Source organism: Exophiala oligosperma, assembly GCF_000835515.1.
Source record: "Exophiala oligosperma strain CBS 72588 unplaced genomic scaffold supercont1.7, whole genome shotgun sequence".
NCBI classification, from domain to species: domain Eukaryota; kingdom Fungi; phylum Ascomycota; class Eurotiomycetes; order Chaetothyriales; family Herpotrichiellaceae; genus Exophiala; species Exophiala oligosperma.
In genome coordinates, this window is record NW_015622824.1 from 2,108,762 (window position 1) to 2,126,102 (window position 17,341).

Below are 17,341 nucleotides of genomic sequence, written 5' to 3' on the forward strand. Positions count from 1 at the left end.
AGGTACGGAGTACCTAGAAGCATATCGACCCCACCAAAAAATCGCAAAAGTCATTCTCGTATCGCCATTTCATCACGATACGAAGGGAAACAAGATCGGTTGTATTCCTCGACCGCCCACTCATTTTAGACTTCCCACTACTTGTTTCTCTTTCATATGCTCTTTCTACGCATCTGCCCCTCGACGTCGTCGTCGTCGTTGTTGTTGTTGTCTCGAGTCATCACATTGTCGACACAGCGCCGCCCGCCACGATGATCCTTCCCTACCACTAACTAAACCTTTTTGCGGCCTCTTTACATCATGGAATCTCCGGCGCACGACGACGACACTCCCGGATTGCGGTCGACCGCCGCCCCAGATGACATGAACGTCGTCGATGACTCGAAACGCTCTGCTACCCAGTCCACTGCCACCTCCGCACCTCGCCTGAACCCACGGAGCTGCGTCACTTGTCGGCGACGAAAGGTCCGGTGTAATAAGCAAGAACCGTGCGCAAACTGCGTAAGAGCTGGCATCGAATGTATCTTCCCTGCGCCGGGCAGGGCCCCCCGCAAATCCAGGAAGCCGCCGGACGCCGAGCTCCTGGCGCGCTTGAAGAGACTCGAAGGGGTGGTCCACAGCCTGGGTGCTCAGGTGGACGACCATGGCGTCGTCTCGCCGACCACCACCGTGGCAGGGTCGGCAGACATTCGCGCCCGCTCGTTCGCTGCCGGCGACGCCCACGCCGGAGACTCGCCAAGCTCGGATCGCTCAGATTCCAAGAGACAGTCGATAGACAAGAGTCTGGGTCGGTTGGTCATCAACGAAGATCGCAGCAGATACGTCAGCAATTCCTTCTGGACGAGCATGAGTGACGAGGTTCGTGGATGCCCATGATGGAACTTTGCGCCCGAGCATACTAACACCAGGTCTAGATTGCCGAGATGCAGGATCTGCTGGATCCGTCCACGACCGACGACGAGGACGAAAGTAACTCGCCGGTGCAGGATCGCCAGATGGGCAGCCACCAAGGCTTCCTCTTTGGCTATTCCTCGATCATGCTCGATTTACGGGAGTTACACCCCAGCCCCAGTCAGATATTCATCCTGTGGGAAGTCTTCAAGGAGAATGTCGACCCGGTGGTGCGCATACTTCATCGCCCGACCACGAAAACCATTTTGATGAATGCGGCGAGCAGCCTTGATCGAGTGTCGAGACCTGCCGAAGCTTTGTTGTTTTCCATCTACTACGGCGCCGTGGTGAGCATGACCCACGAGCAGTGCCGACAATTGTTGGACGAGGACAAGGAGATGCTGCTCAAGAGGTACCGCTTTGCGACAGAACAAGCCTTGGCTCGCGCGGACTTCCTCAACAGCTCGAGTCTGATGTGTCTGCAGGCATTCGCTTTCTTCTTGGTCTTTGTGAGGCACGTAGATGATTCTCGGTTAGTATGGGCCTTGGGGGGACTCGCCATTCATTTGGCGCAATCACTGGGCATTCACCGAGATGGAACCAATTTCGGCCTCAGTCCGTTCGATACAGAGATGAGACGACGGTTATGGTGGCACCTGTCTCTCATGGACAACAGAGCAGCAGAAGATCATGGTACAGACCCTACCTTTACCGAACAATTTTTCGATACCAAACTGCCCATGAACTACAACGACGATGATATCTACCCTGGCATGAGAGAGTACCCGCCTGAGAGACAGACTGCTACTGAAATGACTTTCTGCTTGATCCGCTCCGAGCTGAGTATCTTGCCACGTCGACTCAATTTCACCGCTCCCGGTTCAACGCCTGGTCAGACGCAAGACCTGCCCTTGGAGCAGAAAGAGAAGTTGATCGACGAATGCCATCGGCATCTGGAGGAGAAATATCTTCGACACTGCGATCCCAATGTGCCCATATTTTGGGTGGCGGCCACCGTCGCTCGACTCATTCTGGCCAAGATTTGGTTGTCCATTAACCACCCCCGATCATTTGGCTCGGCGACTGGCGACGCGGTGTTACCCCAAGAAGTGCGCGATCGTGTCTTCATTACTTCGGTAGAGGTACTCGAATTCACGCATTTGTTGGAGAAGAACGAAAAGACGGCCAAATGGGGTTGGTTCTTCCGTACTTACATGCAATGGCAGTCAGTGGCATTTGCTCTGTCAGAAATATGTATCAGACCACCTGGACCTGACGTCGACAGAGCGTGGAGGGCGGTTGAAGCAGTATATGACGATAGAGTCACCAAGAACTCCAAGTTCCAGAGGGGGATGTTGTGGAAGCCATTGCGGCATCTGATGGCGAGGGCCCAAGAGCGAAGAAAGGCCCAATGGGCAGCTCAAACGACACAGACTGATACATTGTTCACCGACATAGACAGTTCAACAACACTGCAAAGATTTGCACAGGACTATCCCGACAACATGGTTAGCAACACGGCGGACGTATTTGGCATGACGCTTGATCACCCGCCCTCGACAGATGTACCAGTGCAGTCAATGACTGCAGGCTCGCCCCGATTTTCAGCGCCCATGTATGCGAAAACTGCCGGGACATCGTCGCAGGATGGGTCCAGCGATACGACCATGACTCCGGGACAATTCCCCTTGTCCAATAACGAAATTCTGAACTTCGGATGGTCTCCATCTTTGGGCGATTTTGCGGTTCGCCAGGAGCCGTTCGAACGCTTCTTTATGAATGTACAGGAAGAATGGTTTTAAAAACCACTCATTACGACCTTTCCCGAAGAACAATCGCAAGCAGAAGCAGAAGCAGAAGCAACGATCAATCCATCCAGAGATGCAACGTGTATCGGGTCGCTGAAGCACAGCAGCCTTCCTTCCCGCTCCTTCAAAATGGAAGCGATAAGCGATGACTGCGCTAAGATCTATTTCCAGGGCCAGAAGATCTCCGTAGAATTTGGTGCATCCGGATGCGAGTGGTGTGTAAGCGCTGGTGGCGCCGACAAAGCCCTATTCGGAGCCCATTGACAATCCCGAGGCTTGTGGTTGGTTGAGCGGCTGTGCTTCGTAGGGGGCCGACAGGGGCCGTCAAGCCTAGAAACCCTGGTGAGCCACCTAAAACACCCCGAGCTTTTCGGAGACCGTTAGTGGGAAATCAGCATCTCTTATTGGGATTGATGGGCGTGCAATCTGATGCCTGTCAATTAGCACCCACCAACCACGCAGCGCACAAAAAAAGAACATCCCCTGATTCTGGGGCGAGGGACTCCACCAGGTAAATATGGGTGACCTCGCGTCCTGAAGCTGGCGTTGCACGATCACTGAGGCTGCGCTGTCCAGGAAGAGCGATCGAGACGCTCTCACATCCTCAGGTTACACAAAGTCTGAAACATCCTCTCTCCCAAAAGCAGACAATATTGCCGCCGCCGAGGAACGTCGCTGCTGCTTGATCCCCGTCCTCACGCTCCTGCCTTGGCCTGTGAGGGTTCAACAATTTGTACGGATATTTCGCAGTCAATTTCAGTTGAATTCTCGCTTTTTGATATCTGCTTCCAGTGCAAGATTATTGCAAAACTGCTATTCTCTCCCTTTAGCAGAATTTGTGGTGTCCTATAGCCCCGACCATGTCTTTCTCAAACCAAGGCCGCGTACGGGGTTTGGCTGCAACCCTTCTCTTGTCCAGTGAGTCCAACAACGAATTGCAATCCGTTCCAGGTTTTCAACTGACATTCGTCTTCTCAGCATTCATGGCCGCTACGAAAGCTGATGTTCCCGCTTCCACATACGTTGGCATGGGCACATCTCCCAAGTCGCAAGATAATGTCACCGTTTCAATCAATGTCCCTGACAACAGCACCGACACCCTGTTCTACCACTTCTCCGCCCCTTCGTCCCGGAAATGGGCAGCCTTTGGATTTGGAGACAAGATGAAGGATGCACTGATATTTGTTACATACGCTTCGGAGGATGGAAACAATGTCACAGTCAGCCCTCGATTAGGGAAGGGTCACACAATGCCACAACACACCGACGACGTCAAGGTCGACGTACTGGAGGGCAGTGGTGTCATCAACAATGTCTTTGTTGTCAATGCGAAATGTACTGGCTGCCGTAGCTGGGATGGTGGCAAGGTGGATGTCGACAGCACCGACCAAGACATGATATGGGCATTGGGACCAGATGGAAGCTTGAAATCGGATGATGTCTCGGCGTCCATTACTCAGCACGAGGGGCATAATTTCTTCGACCTCAACCTCAAGGATGCCACTGGAATTGGCGGTGTTCCCAATGTATCCAACACTACCGCCGACAGTGACGACTTTGATGACGGTCCTTTTGGCAGAGGCCACGCCAATCCAGGTGTTGCTTTTCACGCTTTTCTGATGGTTTCGGCATTTTTGATCGTCTTCCCTGCTGGCTACCTGCTATTACGCATTCTCAACAAGGTCGTAATACACTGGGCGGTACAAACCTTCGCTTTGCTTATGGTTTGTGTGGGCACAGCAGCTGGGATCGGTATCAGCATCAGGCAGGATATAGTAAGTCTCTTGGGAACGTTGTCATGGATGGTTTCAGATCACTAACCCGGGTGCCAGTCTCCGAGTCTGAACTCTGGCCACCAAATCCTGGGCCTCGTCATCCTCGCTCTTGTCATCACGACCTGGGTCGTGGGCTTTCTCGGTCATCGCATCTACAATAAGACCGGCACACCAGCTAAGATCATGAAGGGTCACCGTGTCCTTGGCCCTGGCAGCATTCTTCTGGGTATCGTCAACACCTTTGTCGGCTTCAATTTTGCTGGCAACCACCGCGGCATGATTATTTACGGCGTTGCGACCTTCTTTCTGCTTCTCGTTGTGGGGGGATGGACCATGATCAGGAGGCGACAGGAGATGCGCAAGGCACCCATGAACACTCCCGCGGCAATGAATTTTCGCGAAGGACAATACGAGCCGCCCCAAGGACCACCCCCGCCACCGTTGTACGGGGAAGGTGGCATTCCGCTACAGAGTTACTCCAATGCACCGCCCGTTTATAGATGAAAGGGTGTTGTGTTTGGGCCTGCAATGAGTTGTTGGTTTTGTTCTATGGAACAGGAATTGTGACTTGGGAAACATTTATCTACATTGAGCACGGATTGCTTAGGTAGTGCCAGCATCAACAATAGTCTAAACTGTTACCTTTTCCTAATTCTCCAGATGGGTTTATGAATGTCGATAAAGAATGGTCTTGGTGTCTGCGTTTGTAGGGTTCTTATGGTCCAGGATTTAAGGTGCGATCGACCCTCGCAGCTCGACTTTGGATTGAACACAGCAAACGAGGTCCATGGCCAGAGGATAGAACAATGACAGGGGAAAAGTTATGCTGATATTGCATGTGGCTACCTTGAGGAAATTGATGGTCTGTAAGGTATTTACGGACGACATTTGGCTTGAGCAGAGCATTCATTTGGTCCGTCGAATCTGTCACTTCACCGACGACGAGGTTGTGCAGCTCCATCTAAACGCTGCCGACAGCTCGTGGGCTTCTGATGCGGTCAAACTCGACCTGAGGCGCCAGATTGAGGAGTTTCATACCAATTTCGGAGTGTAGTTCTCGCGCTCTCGCGTGCGTACTTTTTTTTATTATTGCTCGCCGCGATAGCAAAATTGCAAGATATGGTGTCACTACTGAGAGTGTTGCCTTCGTATCTACATGAGACCTACATGAGCGCCCTACAGTTGCATGCTCATTCTTCCGGTTGTCGACTCGACATACTTACCGCTTGTGCTTCGATATGGCAAAGCATCGATCCCCACACAATCTAGATGTCATCTCAAACGTCGACGAAAGTCTCGCCGTGACTATGCCCTTGAGTTCGGCCAGCACCCTACCGTAGGGATCCTTCGCCCATTCTGTACGGAGTACCACAGGGCTGGAATAAGTTTCACCAGATTTCGGCCTCGAGACTTGTGGGGGGAAAAGTGACACTGGGCCGAAGCACGGGCGGAAATCCCTAGTCTGAGTTTCGAGCAGAACGTGATTATGTGATGGAGACGACACGAGCTTGGAAGGAAATACCAGCAGAGATCGTTCTTTTTCTGGACAAGTTGAACCCAAGGGCAACGTTGATAACAATGATTGCCACTATTGACAGGATCGATTGTTCGAGATGAGTTTTGTGTGTTCGTGTCAACGGTGAGCTCCGGTACAGTCGTCACTATCACTCCCAGTTCCAAGAAAGGGATCGGTCGCTTACCACTCACCGTCGAGGTGACCAGAGCAGGGTTCGTGTATATATATATATATATATATATATTATATATGCTCCGAGCTGTGCTTCATCCTTTACCATGTTCATTCAGGAAAGGGAGCAAGGCCGCTTTACTCGGGCACGTGACGGAGCATCGAAGGACGCCTGACCGAGCACGGGAGAGCACCACGGGAGCCACGGCAGAGCGCAGGGGCGAGCGCCTGAGCACTGGACGAGCTGGAGGGTTCGCTGCCTAATGCCTCGTCCTTAGAAGCCAGTTTAGGCTTGGGGAGCTCATTTAGGCCTCGACTATTGTCACGCACTCATCTTAGCGCCTTCCTAATTAGGTTTAGCGCCAAGACTGGAGCACTACCTACACTTACGCACTCACTTATATAACCCTAACTTCTATACTTAGTTTCTAGTTCTTAACTTAGTTATTTTCATTAATATAATCCTTATAATTTAAGATCCTAATAACTATAAGTCTAACGTGAATAATAAGCGAGTGAGACAGACAAGTGAGTGAGACACCTTCACCTGATCACCATCACATTTCATAGCTATACTCAACCACTACGCATTGAATTAGTTATAACTACTTAGATTCCTCTTCCTCAGATGAGATTATAACTACTTAATAGGTTCTAGAGTTGTGTCTAGTGTTGCCATAGATACCACACCACCGCGTGCTCATTTCGCGCCGCTAACTCGGATTATCACTAGGCTATATTTCTTACTTTACTATGACCTAAATATAACTATAAGACTCTAGACACTAACCCTCCTTAAGCGTTATACTTTCTTTAGTGTATAGTTATTTCTTTTTCGCCTAGTAATAGTAGCTAAGTAGTGTATTCTCATCACAAAGTGTCTTAACCTTAGACTTTAATAGCGCGATCTAGTGCATAATTTCTATCGCACCCTTTATGAACTAATTAATGACCTTAAGAATTAGAGTTAGAGAGCTTCCTTAATGTTAAGAGACTTAATTCTTAATAAATATAGACTGCGAGCTAGCTTTAGTTAGGTTATTAGGTATCTTAGATACTTAGGTCTAGGGTAGCGCGCTACTCTGTTTTTTGGGGGTTAGTGTTTATAGCTTTATATCTAAATAAGTAATTATACTTTCTAAATTATAGGAAATAAGCCTAGCCCCTTAGAATCTTATCTAAACATTTTAAATCGTTATTATCTATTAAAAAGTGACTAAAAACGTAGGAAAGAAGTTCTTCTTTAAAATGTGAGTGATATTAGCTTAAACTCTCTTCTTAATTTAGTCATTATACGCCTATTTTAACGGGCTAAAACACTTAATATTAAGAGGCTAAAGAATATAAGATAAATAAGATAGTATATAGAGAGTAATAATATTGTGCTCCTTATAGTAAAGCTTAAAATTAGTTAAGTAATAACTTTTATACTTATTAAGAACTAGGAAGCGATATTTACCTATTATTTATGGTTTTATATACTAATTAAAGTGTTAAATCTATTTTAGATCTCTTTTATTTGTAATCTAGCTATTAAAAGACATAATAATAACCTAGTTATATAAAAGAGTACTATTTTAATACTAAATAAAGAGATAATATTTACTCGAAATAATAATAAATGGCGAAACTATCTAGCTTAATACATTAATACCTTAAATCACTATTACCTATTCCTAATTACTAAGCTAAACTAGCTTAATGTCTAAGTATCTTTTAGTGCTTATTATGATAATCCCTATTAAGATTATACTCATTATAAACTTAGTCTTATTAAAATTATAAATATCTATATTTATCACACTATATTTTATGACTATATTCTTTACTAGTGTAAACCATGTCTAAATCGTGTTAGAATCTTCATATTAGGCCCTTATATAGTTATATCAATAAAAGAAACGCGTCTAAAGCTCTAGTTATTACTTAATAAAGTTAGAAGCTCACTACTTCTTAATAAGAGATGTATCGCGCTCTGCGAGTAGTTAGTTAGCTATATCTTTCACGCTAATAAGTTAGAGAGAGTGCGATTATGTATTAAGGTTAAGAGTATACTGAATAATTATATTCTCTTTAAGAGAGATTAGGTTTTATGAGTTAGACATACTATTATTATGAGACTAGGTGCCCTTAAGTTAGTGGGATAGAGTTATGTGGCTATAGCTATAGATTTTAGTAGCTTTTTAGGCACTAAGATTTAGGGTTTATTTAATAGCCTAAAGAGTAAGAACTATTTAACGTTTAGTATTAGTAGATACTATATGTTATGGTAGAGAAAATTACGTTAAAAGTTAAAGGTTCAGAAAATCTGAAGAGATGTCTCACTCGCTTATCTGTCTCACTCGCTTATTATTCACGTTATATCATAATACTTAGTGATAAATGTTAATCTCTCCAAAATCTATTCTTATTTCTAGACCTAAGTATCTTGCCATTTAACCTAAGCTATAGCTATGCGCTCCTAAGCTTAGCTTAGCGATCTTAAGGTTACCCTAAGTAGTCCCTAAGTATTGTCCTAAGTCTATATATACATGTAAAGGGTCTCATATCTTAGCCTTTAAGTTCTTATCTCTTATTATTTCATATTTTTAGAATGGCTAGCTTCTGTCCCCTTAAGTAATTATTATTATAAGAATGCTTTCTGGATTGCGTTTCCGCGACAGATTGTTCACTTTCTCTTGTGTGGCAGAGGGGGTAAGGTCCTTATTACTTCCTTATTAACTACCTAGGGCGGTGTGTTCTGGGGAACCTTTTAGGCACTCCCTCTACCCTACTTAAGCATAAAGAGAGCTATTCCCTTTACCTTAACCAGATCATGATAATGTATAGATTCGCATGAACTTATATTATATAGATTATAAATAAGGTATATAGATTAGGCATAAATTGTAAGCGTGATAATTTGTATCTTATATAGTAATTACTTATACCTTTATACTGAGTACTTTAACTCTGTAATTATTCGCGCCTAGGGGGAAGCTACCACGTAATTCATCACTTAAGAGTAACTAATCACTATAAGCTTATACTTATTAGGCTTTAACACTGTAATAAATCTCGTGTAGGCACTAAGTTAGTGTGTGAATTTCACTATTAATTTACCTAAAGAGAACTCTTATTCTATAATAATAGTCCCTTTTTATAATTATAACTTTATCACTATAAAGAATCTTTTATTATTAGAGCTCTAAAATAAATATAAATAAGTCTTAATAACTAAATATTTATAAATATTTATATATATAATATTTAATAGAGTATACTTTTTATTCTTTTATTCTTATTATTATTATTTAGTAAAGCACTAATTTAAAGAAATATATTATAATCTCTATAGTATAGAGTCTTTATTAATATACTAATTATATATTATTTTTTATATTTATCTTATTTATTTATAAAAATTATAATAACTCTTAAGTAAAACTAATAATTATATAGTTTTAATATTTATTAATTATTAATAAAGACTTAAAATATCTTAAGCTTTATTAAATATATATTTTATATTAACCTTAATTAAAGGAATTAATAAATAATTATAAATAATATATACTATTAATAAGAACTTAAAAGTATTAATTTTTTATTATTAAAGTACTTAGTAAGCTATATAATAAGTAAAGTAACTTAAATTTAAAACTTAATACTTAACCTTAATAAATAAAGTAAACTACGTAATAAGTAAAGTAAAGTAACTTATTAAGAGAGTCTTACTCTATCTATATACTCATTAGGGTTTTTTTAAAATTAAGTACTTTATCTATAGGTATCTACGCGAGTTTAAGGTAGGGTAAGTGTTAAGAGAACTAGGTCATATCATAATGAGGAAGGGTATAGTGTAATAGGCCTTTATTAATGAATGACTAGCTAAGTGATAGCTAAATAAGGACTTAGAGAGCTTTTTTAGAGTGAAAGCCTGTAAAGGGGGGTAAAGGTCTCCTTATATAGACGTAATGGAGAGTCTATATAGAAGGCTTTAGAACAGAATAGGCTATTAATTATAAATTAATAGTTTTACCATGCTCAGCCTTGCGCAGCGTACTCAGCCTTACGCGGGTTAACTAGTTAATACTTTTAACTTAGAATAGTTAATATAGTTAACATAACCTAACTATAAATTATATATAAAGCTATAATAATAGTTAAGATAAGAAGGAAAGATAAGCTAAAAGGGGAATATATATACTATTTATAGTCTAAGTTATATAATATACTTAGGAGACTTAGTATAGTGAACCCTAATCACTACTAATTATGTTCCCTAACTAATAGGGTATACTTAGTAATACTTAGTATACTTAGTTTAAGTAACATTAAGTAATATTAAGTATTACTAAGTAAAACTTAACTATATAAATAATAGTTATTATATAGCTTTATTACGTAGTTAACTTTATTCATAATTATATCTATATATTTTAATTATAATTACTTCGCTTTTATACTTACTTAAGTACTATACTCTTAGTAACCTTACCTTTTATACTTTTACTTATTAAGACTATATATTTTATAATACTTTATATAGAGCGAAATATAATACTTTAACTACTTCTTAATTAGAAGTATTAAATATAATATTTAGCTCTAAGGTTTTTATTTACTTACTATTCTTTATAGGTTTAGTTTAGTTCACACTAGGTATATTAATATTTAAATTATCCTTTTATATCTCTAACTATAATGAGAGCTATAGTAATAATAATAATAAAGATAATGTTAAGAGGACTAGATTATATTGTAATAGGGAAAGGTATAGTGTAATAGGCCTTTATTAATGAATAACTAGCTAAGTGATAGCTAAATAAGGACTTAGAGAGCTTAAGGAGTGAAAGCCTATGAAGAAAAGTAAAGACCTCCTTATATAGACATAAAGAAGAGTCTATATAGAAGGCTTTAGAACAGAATGAACTATTAATTATAAATTAATAGTCTTACTATACTTAGCCTTACGCAGTGTGCTTAGCCTTACACGGGTTAACTAGTTAACACTTTTAACTTAGAATAGTTAATATAGTTAACACTACTAAGTAAACACTAGTTAAGACTATAATTCTAACTATTTTCTAGTTACTATAGTCATTACGTAGGACTAGTTTTAAGCTAAGCTAATTAAGAAGTGTGTGTGGGCGAAAACTAACTAGTTAATACTTTAGTATATAGTTACTAAGAAACTTCTTAGAACACTAAACGTAGTAAAACTAGGAAATAAAGATAACATTAATTAGTATATTAGCTTAGTTATTAATACTTTATACGCTAGTATTAACGCCTTAACTCCCTAGTCTAACCCTTCGCCACGCTCTATACCGAGATTTAGTCCAGAATATAAGGACGTCTACTATAAGGTTTAATAATTACACTAACTATAGTAACGAATAAGGTCTAATAAACACTATGAGGTATACTAATAAGCACACAATAAAAAGGGATGGCACCTCTAGAGGCTTCTCTAGAACACCCATTAGTAGAGAGTAAAGGAATTATTTAGCTCAGACTTAGGCCTATGGGAACTAGTTAAATAGGTAAAGAACAGACATAATGTGGTGCCCACGTGCACACTAACGCTTAAGAAGCCTGAAGGTAAACTTACTCACTAGACCCAGGAAAAGGTGGAGACTCTACACCAATCCTTCTTCCCTTCACCGCAGAGTGCTAACCTAATAGATATTAACAGATTTAAATACCTAACGCCATTTAAATGCCCAGAAATCACACCCTCTAAGATTGAAAAGGCGATTCGAAAAGCGGCACCAAATAAGACGCCTAGCCCAGATAATATCCCTAATAACATTCTTCACTAGACACTAGACCTTATTCTATCTCACCTCTATAGACTCTTTAGTGCCTATCTCTAGTAGAGATACTACTTAACACATTTTAGATAAAGTATCATGGTTATTCTTTGGAAACCGGGAAAGGATAACTACACATAGCTAAAGTTATACCAGTTAATCGCCCTTCTTAACACACTGGGCAAAGCGTTAAAGGCTATTATTGCCGCCTAGCTAAACTACCTGGCCAATATATATTATCTCCTCCCCAGTTAACATATAGGAGGGAGAAAGCTAGCATCAATAGACCACGCTCTTCACCTCCTTCTCCAGCGTATATATTAGGTATAGGCGAAAGATAAGGTAGCTTCACTTCTTCTACTAGACATGTTAGGAGCCTTTAATAATATGTCTTAACTAAGACTGTTACATAACCTTAGGAAACGAGGTATTAATTCTATACTTATACGATGGATTAACTCTTTCCTGAGTGACTAGTCTATAACCCTTAAGCTTTAAGAATACACAGCCCCGTTAACACCTATCGAAACTAGAATACCTTAAGAACTTATTAATGTGATTCTTCAAGTGTATCTTATTAATTTATAAGCTTCTAGGTACTTATATACTTATAGGCTTAGTCTGCCTATCTAGGCAGCTAAGCTATAGACTCCATCATAACGTGTATACCTACTAGCCACACTACCTTATCACGTACTATTCAGAAATAACTGTAACGAAGCCGCTAACCGAGCGGCCAAGGAGGCAGCAGGTTTATTGAGCGCAACGCTTCGCACGGAGTTAGAATCAGAATTATCCCGCACTCTAACAGCAACCGTGAAATTCACCATCCCACAGAGCATGCGAATTGAATGGGAAAAATCTTGGGAAACGACCAAACACGGACGAGAGCTCTTCAGGCTTGGAGTCCGGCCCGGGAATGGAGTCCTGACCACACATGTAGGCACACCACGAGCGATTAACTTGGTCATCACATAGATACGCAACAGTAAGATCGGCCTGTGTGTCTATCTTCACGCCATTAACCAGGCTAACACTGACTAATGCGAATGCGGCTACGCACGTTAAACGGTCTAACATATCTTACTAGAATGCCGAAACTGGTGCGAAGAACGACAAAGAATGTGGGTAGGTATAACTCCATGCATAAACATTAAGTAGGTTCTCTATAGCCTAATAATTACTGTCCGCGCAGCTAAGATAATAATTAGGATGGGACTGCTGTAATAATTCCGAGTAGTTTCATCCATAGTATTCTTATATATATAGTGTAGATAAGTGTTTATCAGCAGATAGAAGTCAAGAAAGACCAAGATAGGTTAGATAAGTACATAGATACAGGTTAGTTAGAAGACTGTGATACAGTTGGTGACCCACGAGAGTGGAGGTAGTAGGAGAAGCAGTTCTGGCAGGAACAGCTTAATCGTACAGAAACTTGATAGGGGGAACCACTGATACTTATAGTCGCACTGCTGCATAGCTGCTTACTGTAAGGAGCGGCTGGGACAGACTATGACGTAATTAATCAATCAATCAATCATTACAAAATAGTTTGGTCAGTTATTTTCTGATATTGTAGCACATTCAGGTTCACCATTTGTGAAGAGGTTGACATCAGCGGCCCACATATCAAGCGCGTCTAGATCCATGCCACCTTCAAAGAGATCGAAATCTTCGAAAATCTGGTTCCTTGGTCAGGATAAAATCCAAAGCTGATCAAAAGTCGTTTAGATTATGAAGACACTTACGCTAAAATCGATTGCTTCCATATCTTGCTCAACAGACGGTTCAGGAAATTCAGTAATAGCATCCCTCGATGCCATCAATTTTGTACTGCTGACCTGTCAGCGTGCTAATCTGTAAATTCAGCTCTTTTCAAGGAACCTACTTGGTCATAAGAGAAGGCTCAGCGATGTTACGACCAGTTGCAGTCCCTATCGATTTCCGTATCGACGCAAGTATTATCATGATCCTTGTAATCCTCTCCATTGCCTCTGCACCAAAGGCTGGGGTCCTCTCCGTCCCTAACCTTGACTTCACAAGCCCAAGAACCATTGTAAGAATATAGTATTCGTTGAGGCCCTTGGCCAGATTCGATATCCTACTCTCTATCATTGGCAGCACACTCTCAGCCATGGAGATGAAATACTCTGCAAGGCAAGAGCTATCGTGCAATGACACAGCGAGCCCTTGTCACTGTGAGTTTTTCTGGTTATATCCCAAGGTTTAACCTAAAGCAAAACTTACCGATACTGTTATTTTTTAGGTACAGTTCATGACAAATAGCCAGTGCGGCTTGGAACTGACATGTATTGCACCCAGAAGGGGGCAGAATTTCTTGCTTTACTAGCATTTTAAACTGACTAAGAATGCTTGTCGCTGCTTCCAGTCTTGCCCTTCTTGAGTGTGCGAATCTAGGATTCATCTCACTCAAGTTAACAAAGGGCATGTGGAGGAGAATGAGTTGCTGACGAAGTAACAAATTGAGCATTGTTTTCAGGTACAAGGGCCGTTGCGTACGCCACTCATCTGTTGCTGTACTGACCCAAGTAGTTGGAATCGCCATCAATGCTCTCGTGATCTCTTCATCTATTTCCAATGCTTCTCGAAACAGAGACTCCGCTGTTCTGGCTTGTTTGTTGTTGATGAGAGCGCATACTCGGAGTCTAAGCCCTAATGAGCGATACATGCTGGCTTGAAATGATGTATCAGTTAAGAAGTCAAGGGGCATTGGCGTCGGCGATTCCTTGGTGTTTTCATGGATAGCTTCATCATTGATATTCAAAGGGGGCCGCGAGTTAAAATCCTCTTCTCTTATGCTGGGTGGCATTCCGCGCTCCAGTGATGCTTGCAAGTCCAGTTCGACTATAGTGGCCCAAAGCCGCCGGCGCATTTCTCGGTGGAAAATTGAAATGTTTGCTAGGCCGCTGGGCTCTCTGTGGTACCCAGCCGCCATTGCTGATCTCATTAATGCTCCTGTGGCTATCCAGAATGCATTCCCTTGAATGTGATTAGCTCGCTTTGCAATTGCCAACAAGCTGTTAAGAGCCAGCATCGTCCAAGAATGCGGACGAGGCCTATAAGGGCTGGTGGAGATCCAAGCTTCGCATGCTCGTATCCATATTATAGCAGTCTCCGGTGTTATTGCATCTCTGCCTCTCCCTTTGAGGTCAAAAGTCAAATTCTCCCGTAAGCTAAGTGCTGCTGCCATTGCGAGCAGGAGTTGGGTCACTGTAGTCTCAGTTGTTGTTTGAGGGCTGTTCCAGTACTTATTATACTCCTTGAGGAGGGTGGGAAGATGTAGAATACGATTTGTGGCCTCGAAGCGTGTGATATAAATATTGAGGAGCTCATCTGCCAATTTTCGGACAGGGAATAAGCTCCTCAAGTCCAAGTCAGTAGCAGTGCTTGTACCACTAATCTGGCTTCTGGGGCCATGAGCAGTGACTTTCAGAGATTGAATCTCGTCTCTAAATATGTTTATGTTTGGAAATTGAGCTTTGAGTTGCTGTATATACTCTCGAAGTTGGTCAAACTGTGCAATGAAGATTTAGCAAACTCGAAGTTGATTTTCTCCTTGTATTGTGAACATACCTGCTGATATAAATTTCGATGGTAGCTATAACCATAGAACCTAGTAAGAGAGTCCTTCCCCTTGTAGAGAGTTACTTCTCGGACCTGAGTCTCATCGTTCTCGCTAGCCTCCACTTGGCAGGGCTCTTCGGTTAGCCTCGTCGTCTTCGTTATGATATGCTGAGCTGTCTCTTCTACTCCGATCAAAGTCTCCGGGCGGCTGTTAACTGTACTTTCCAGGATTGCTAGCTTCTCTCTGGCGAGGGGCATCTGATCCGAGCGCTCCCTGTAGACACAATCATGGGCATGATCAGCCTTTCTGCATCTCCCACAAGCTGGAAACCCTCGATCACACTTCAGCTTTCGACGATGACACGGTACACAGGAAAGAGGTGGGCGACGGCGTTTTTTGACCTTTTCTATAGCTTCCGGGCTTTTTGCTGCGTTCTCTTGGGTTTCCATATTTTAGTAAGCACCTTCTGTCTCCGAATCCATACCAAAAATGAGCTTCATACAGTCAGAAGACCATCTGGCAAGATGGGAAAAAGCTGAGGCTAGTATTTAACCATGCATGGAGCTTGGATAGGCGGGCAATGGGCACAAGAGTGAAAATGCTTGAGGTTTTTGCACTTAAGTTCTGCTCGAGTCGAGCCACCAAAGGCAAACCTGTAGACCCTCCACAGTTTTGCGCCTCCTTCTCCGCTTTGCTTGACTTGCGGGGCTCCGTGTACTCTGAGTTTTAACTTGCAATTCGAGCGACGCATGCACGTGGAAGAAAACTGCTGTTCTCAATAGCACTTGGCAAGGGAACAGAAACTCTACGGCCAATCAAAATCGGTAAGCTTCTCGGCCTTGTCGGCATTTTCCTTCAGGCGGTTGACAAAGCCTCGGACTATTCGGAATATTCACAGATGATCCGAAATTGCCGAGAGTTATTACTTAATCTGAAAAACCTTACTTTGTCATCATGAGGGTGGCAATCAAGGTGGCTGAGAACTGCTCGCAGATATTGTCTGCAGGCTGAGTGTTTCTGCAGAGGCTAGGTAGGTACTTGGATCGTGATGGGAACGCTCGTCACCAGTTTATCACGTATGAAAACTGAATTCGCAAGACAATATGATGAGCAATCGAACTCAACCTTTCTTGGGGAAAAATTGGGCGTCTATCATTTTAACCTGGTCAACAACATCTGTGTATGACTTCCTCAAGCCTGTCGCTTCTTGATTTTGAAATCGTAGGTAACTTCCCATTTGACATCAGCTTGCAAGCTGTGTGAGCCTCGTTCCTTCAATGCATCCGGACTTGGGGGCTCAAAATGGATGATGAGATCTTCCTTTACCGCGTACACAGAATCACAGTGAAGGTATTTGTCATCACTAGGGAATACTTGAGTAACAAGTCGGCGATAAGCCTTGTCCTCAACCATGAAATGGATGTGTGCAGCCCGAAATGGAGAGCGGTCCATAAGCTTCAGGATATCTCCTGCAGGTCCGTCATACGGAACTGGATAAGGAACAGGTTTGATGCAATAAAAGCTGTAGTAACCTTGGCTGTCTGAGGTGAAGATGCCTCGCATGTTTCCGTCAGGTTGGCTAGTATCCTGCTGATCATACAAACCGTTGGCAGCACATTCCCATACATTCAACGTTGCGCCTGTTTGATGTCAATCTATGGAATAGCAGGGCCAGAAATAATTGCTAGGCTCATCTTAGTCTTACCAGCGACAGGTTTCCCGCTATCCACGTCAAGAATTCGACCGTGGTACCAAGTAATTTCACCTCCCAAATACTTTTGGATGATACTCTCTCC

The 17,341-nt window shown here is 42.5% G+C and overlaps 4 protein-coding genes across 4 annotated transcripts; 2 read left to right on the plus strand and 2 right to left on the minus strand.

The window, feature by feature from the left end:
* Positions 1-300: 300 nt before the first annotated feature.
* PV06_07997 (uncharacterized protein) lies at positions 301-2,693 on the plus strand (the record flags this gene model as incomplete). Its single annotated transcript, XM_016409288.1, has 2 exons — positions 301-858; positions 915-2,693. 2 exons carry the CDS (start codon positions 301-303, stop codon positions 2,691-2,693), a joined length of 2,337 nt encoding a protein of 778 aa, XP_016261042.1.
* An 866-nt stretch (positions 2,694-3,559) lies between these two features.
* Positions 3,560-4,978, plus strand: PV06_07998 (uncharacterized protein; the record flags this gene model as incomplete). Its single annotated transcript, XM_016409289.1, has 3 exons — positions 3,560-3,617; positions 3,678-4,474; positions 4,532-4,978. 3 exons carry the CDS (start codon positions 3,560-3,562, stop codon positions 4,976-4,978), a joined length of 1,302 nt encoding a protein of 433 aa, XP_016261043.1.
* Positions 4,979-13,515: 8,537 nt separating this feature from the next.
* PV06_07999 (uncharacterized protein) lies at positions 13,516-14,095 on the minus strand (the record flags this gene model as incomplete). The annotated part of the gene is made up of 3 exons (XM_016409290.1): positions 13,516-13,641; positions 13,708-13,792; positions 13,848-14,095. 3 exons carry the CDS (start codon positions 14,093-14,095, stop codon positions 13,516-13,518), a joined length of 459 nt encoding a protein of 152 aa, XP_016261044.1.
* Positions 14,096-14,322: 227 nt separating this feature from the next.
* PV06_08000 (uncharacterized protein) lies at positions 14,323-15,824 on the minus strand (the record flags this gene model as incomplete). Its single annotated transcript, XM_016409291.1, has 3 exons — positions 15,554-15,824; positions 14,505-15,494; positions 14,323-14,373 (listed from the first exon to the last, which is right to left on the minus strand). Exons 1-3 carry the CDS (start codon positions 15,800-15,802, stop codon positions 14,323-14,325), a joined length of 1,290 nt encoding a protein of 429 aa, XP_016261045.1. The 5' UTR covers positions 15,803-15,824.
* Positions 15,825-17,341: the final 1,517 nt, after the last annotated feature.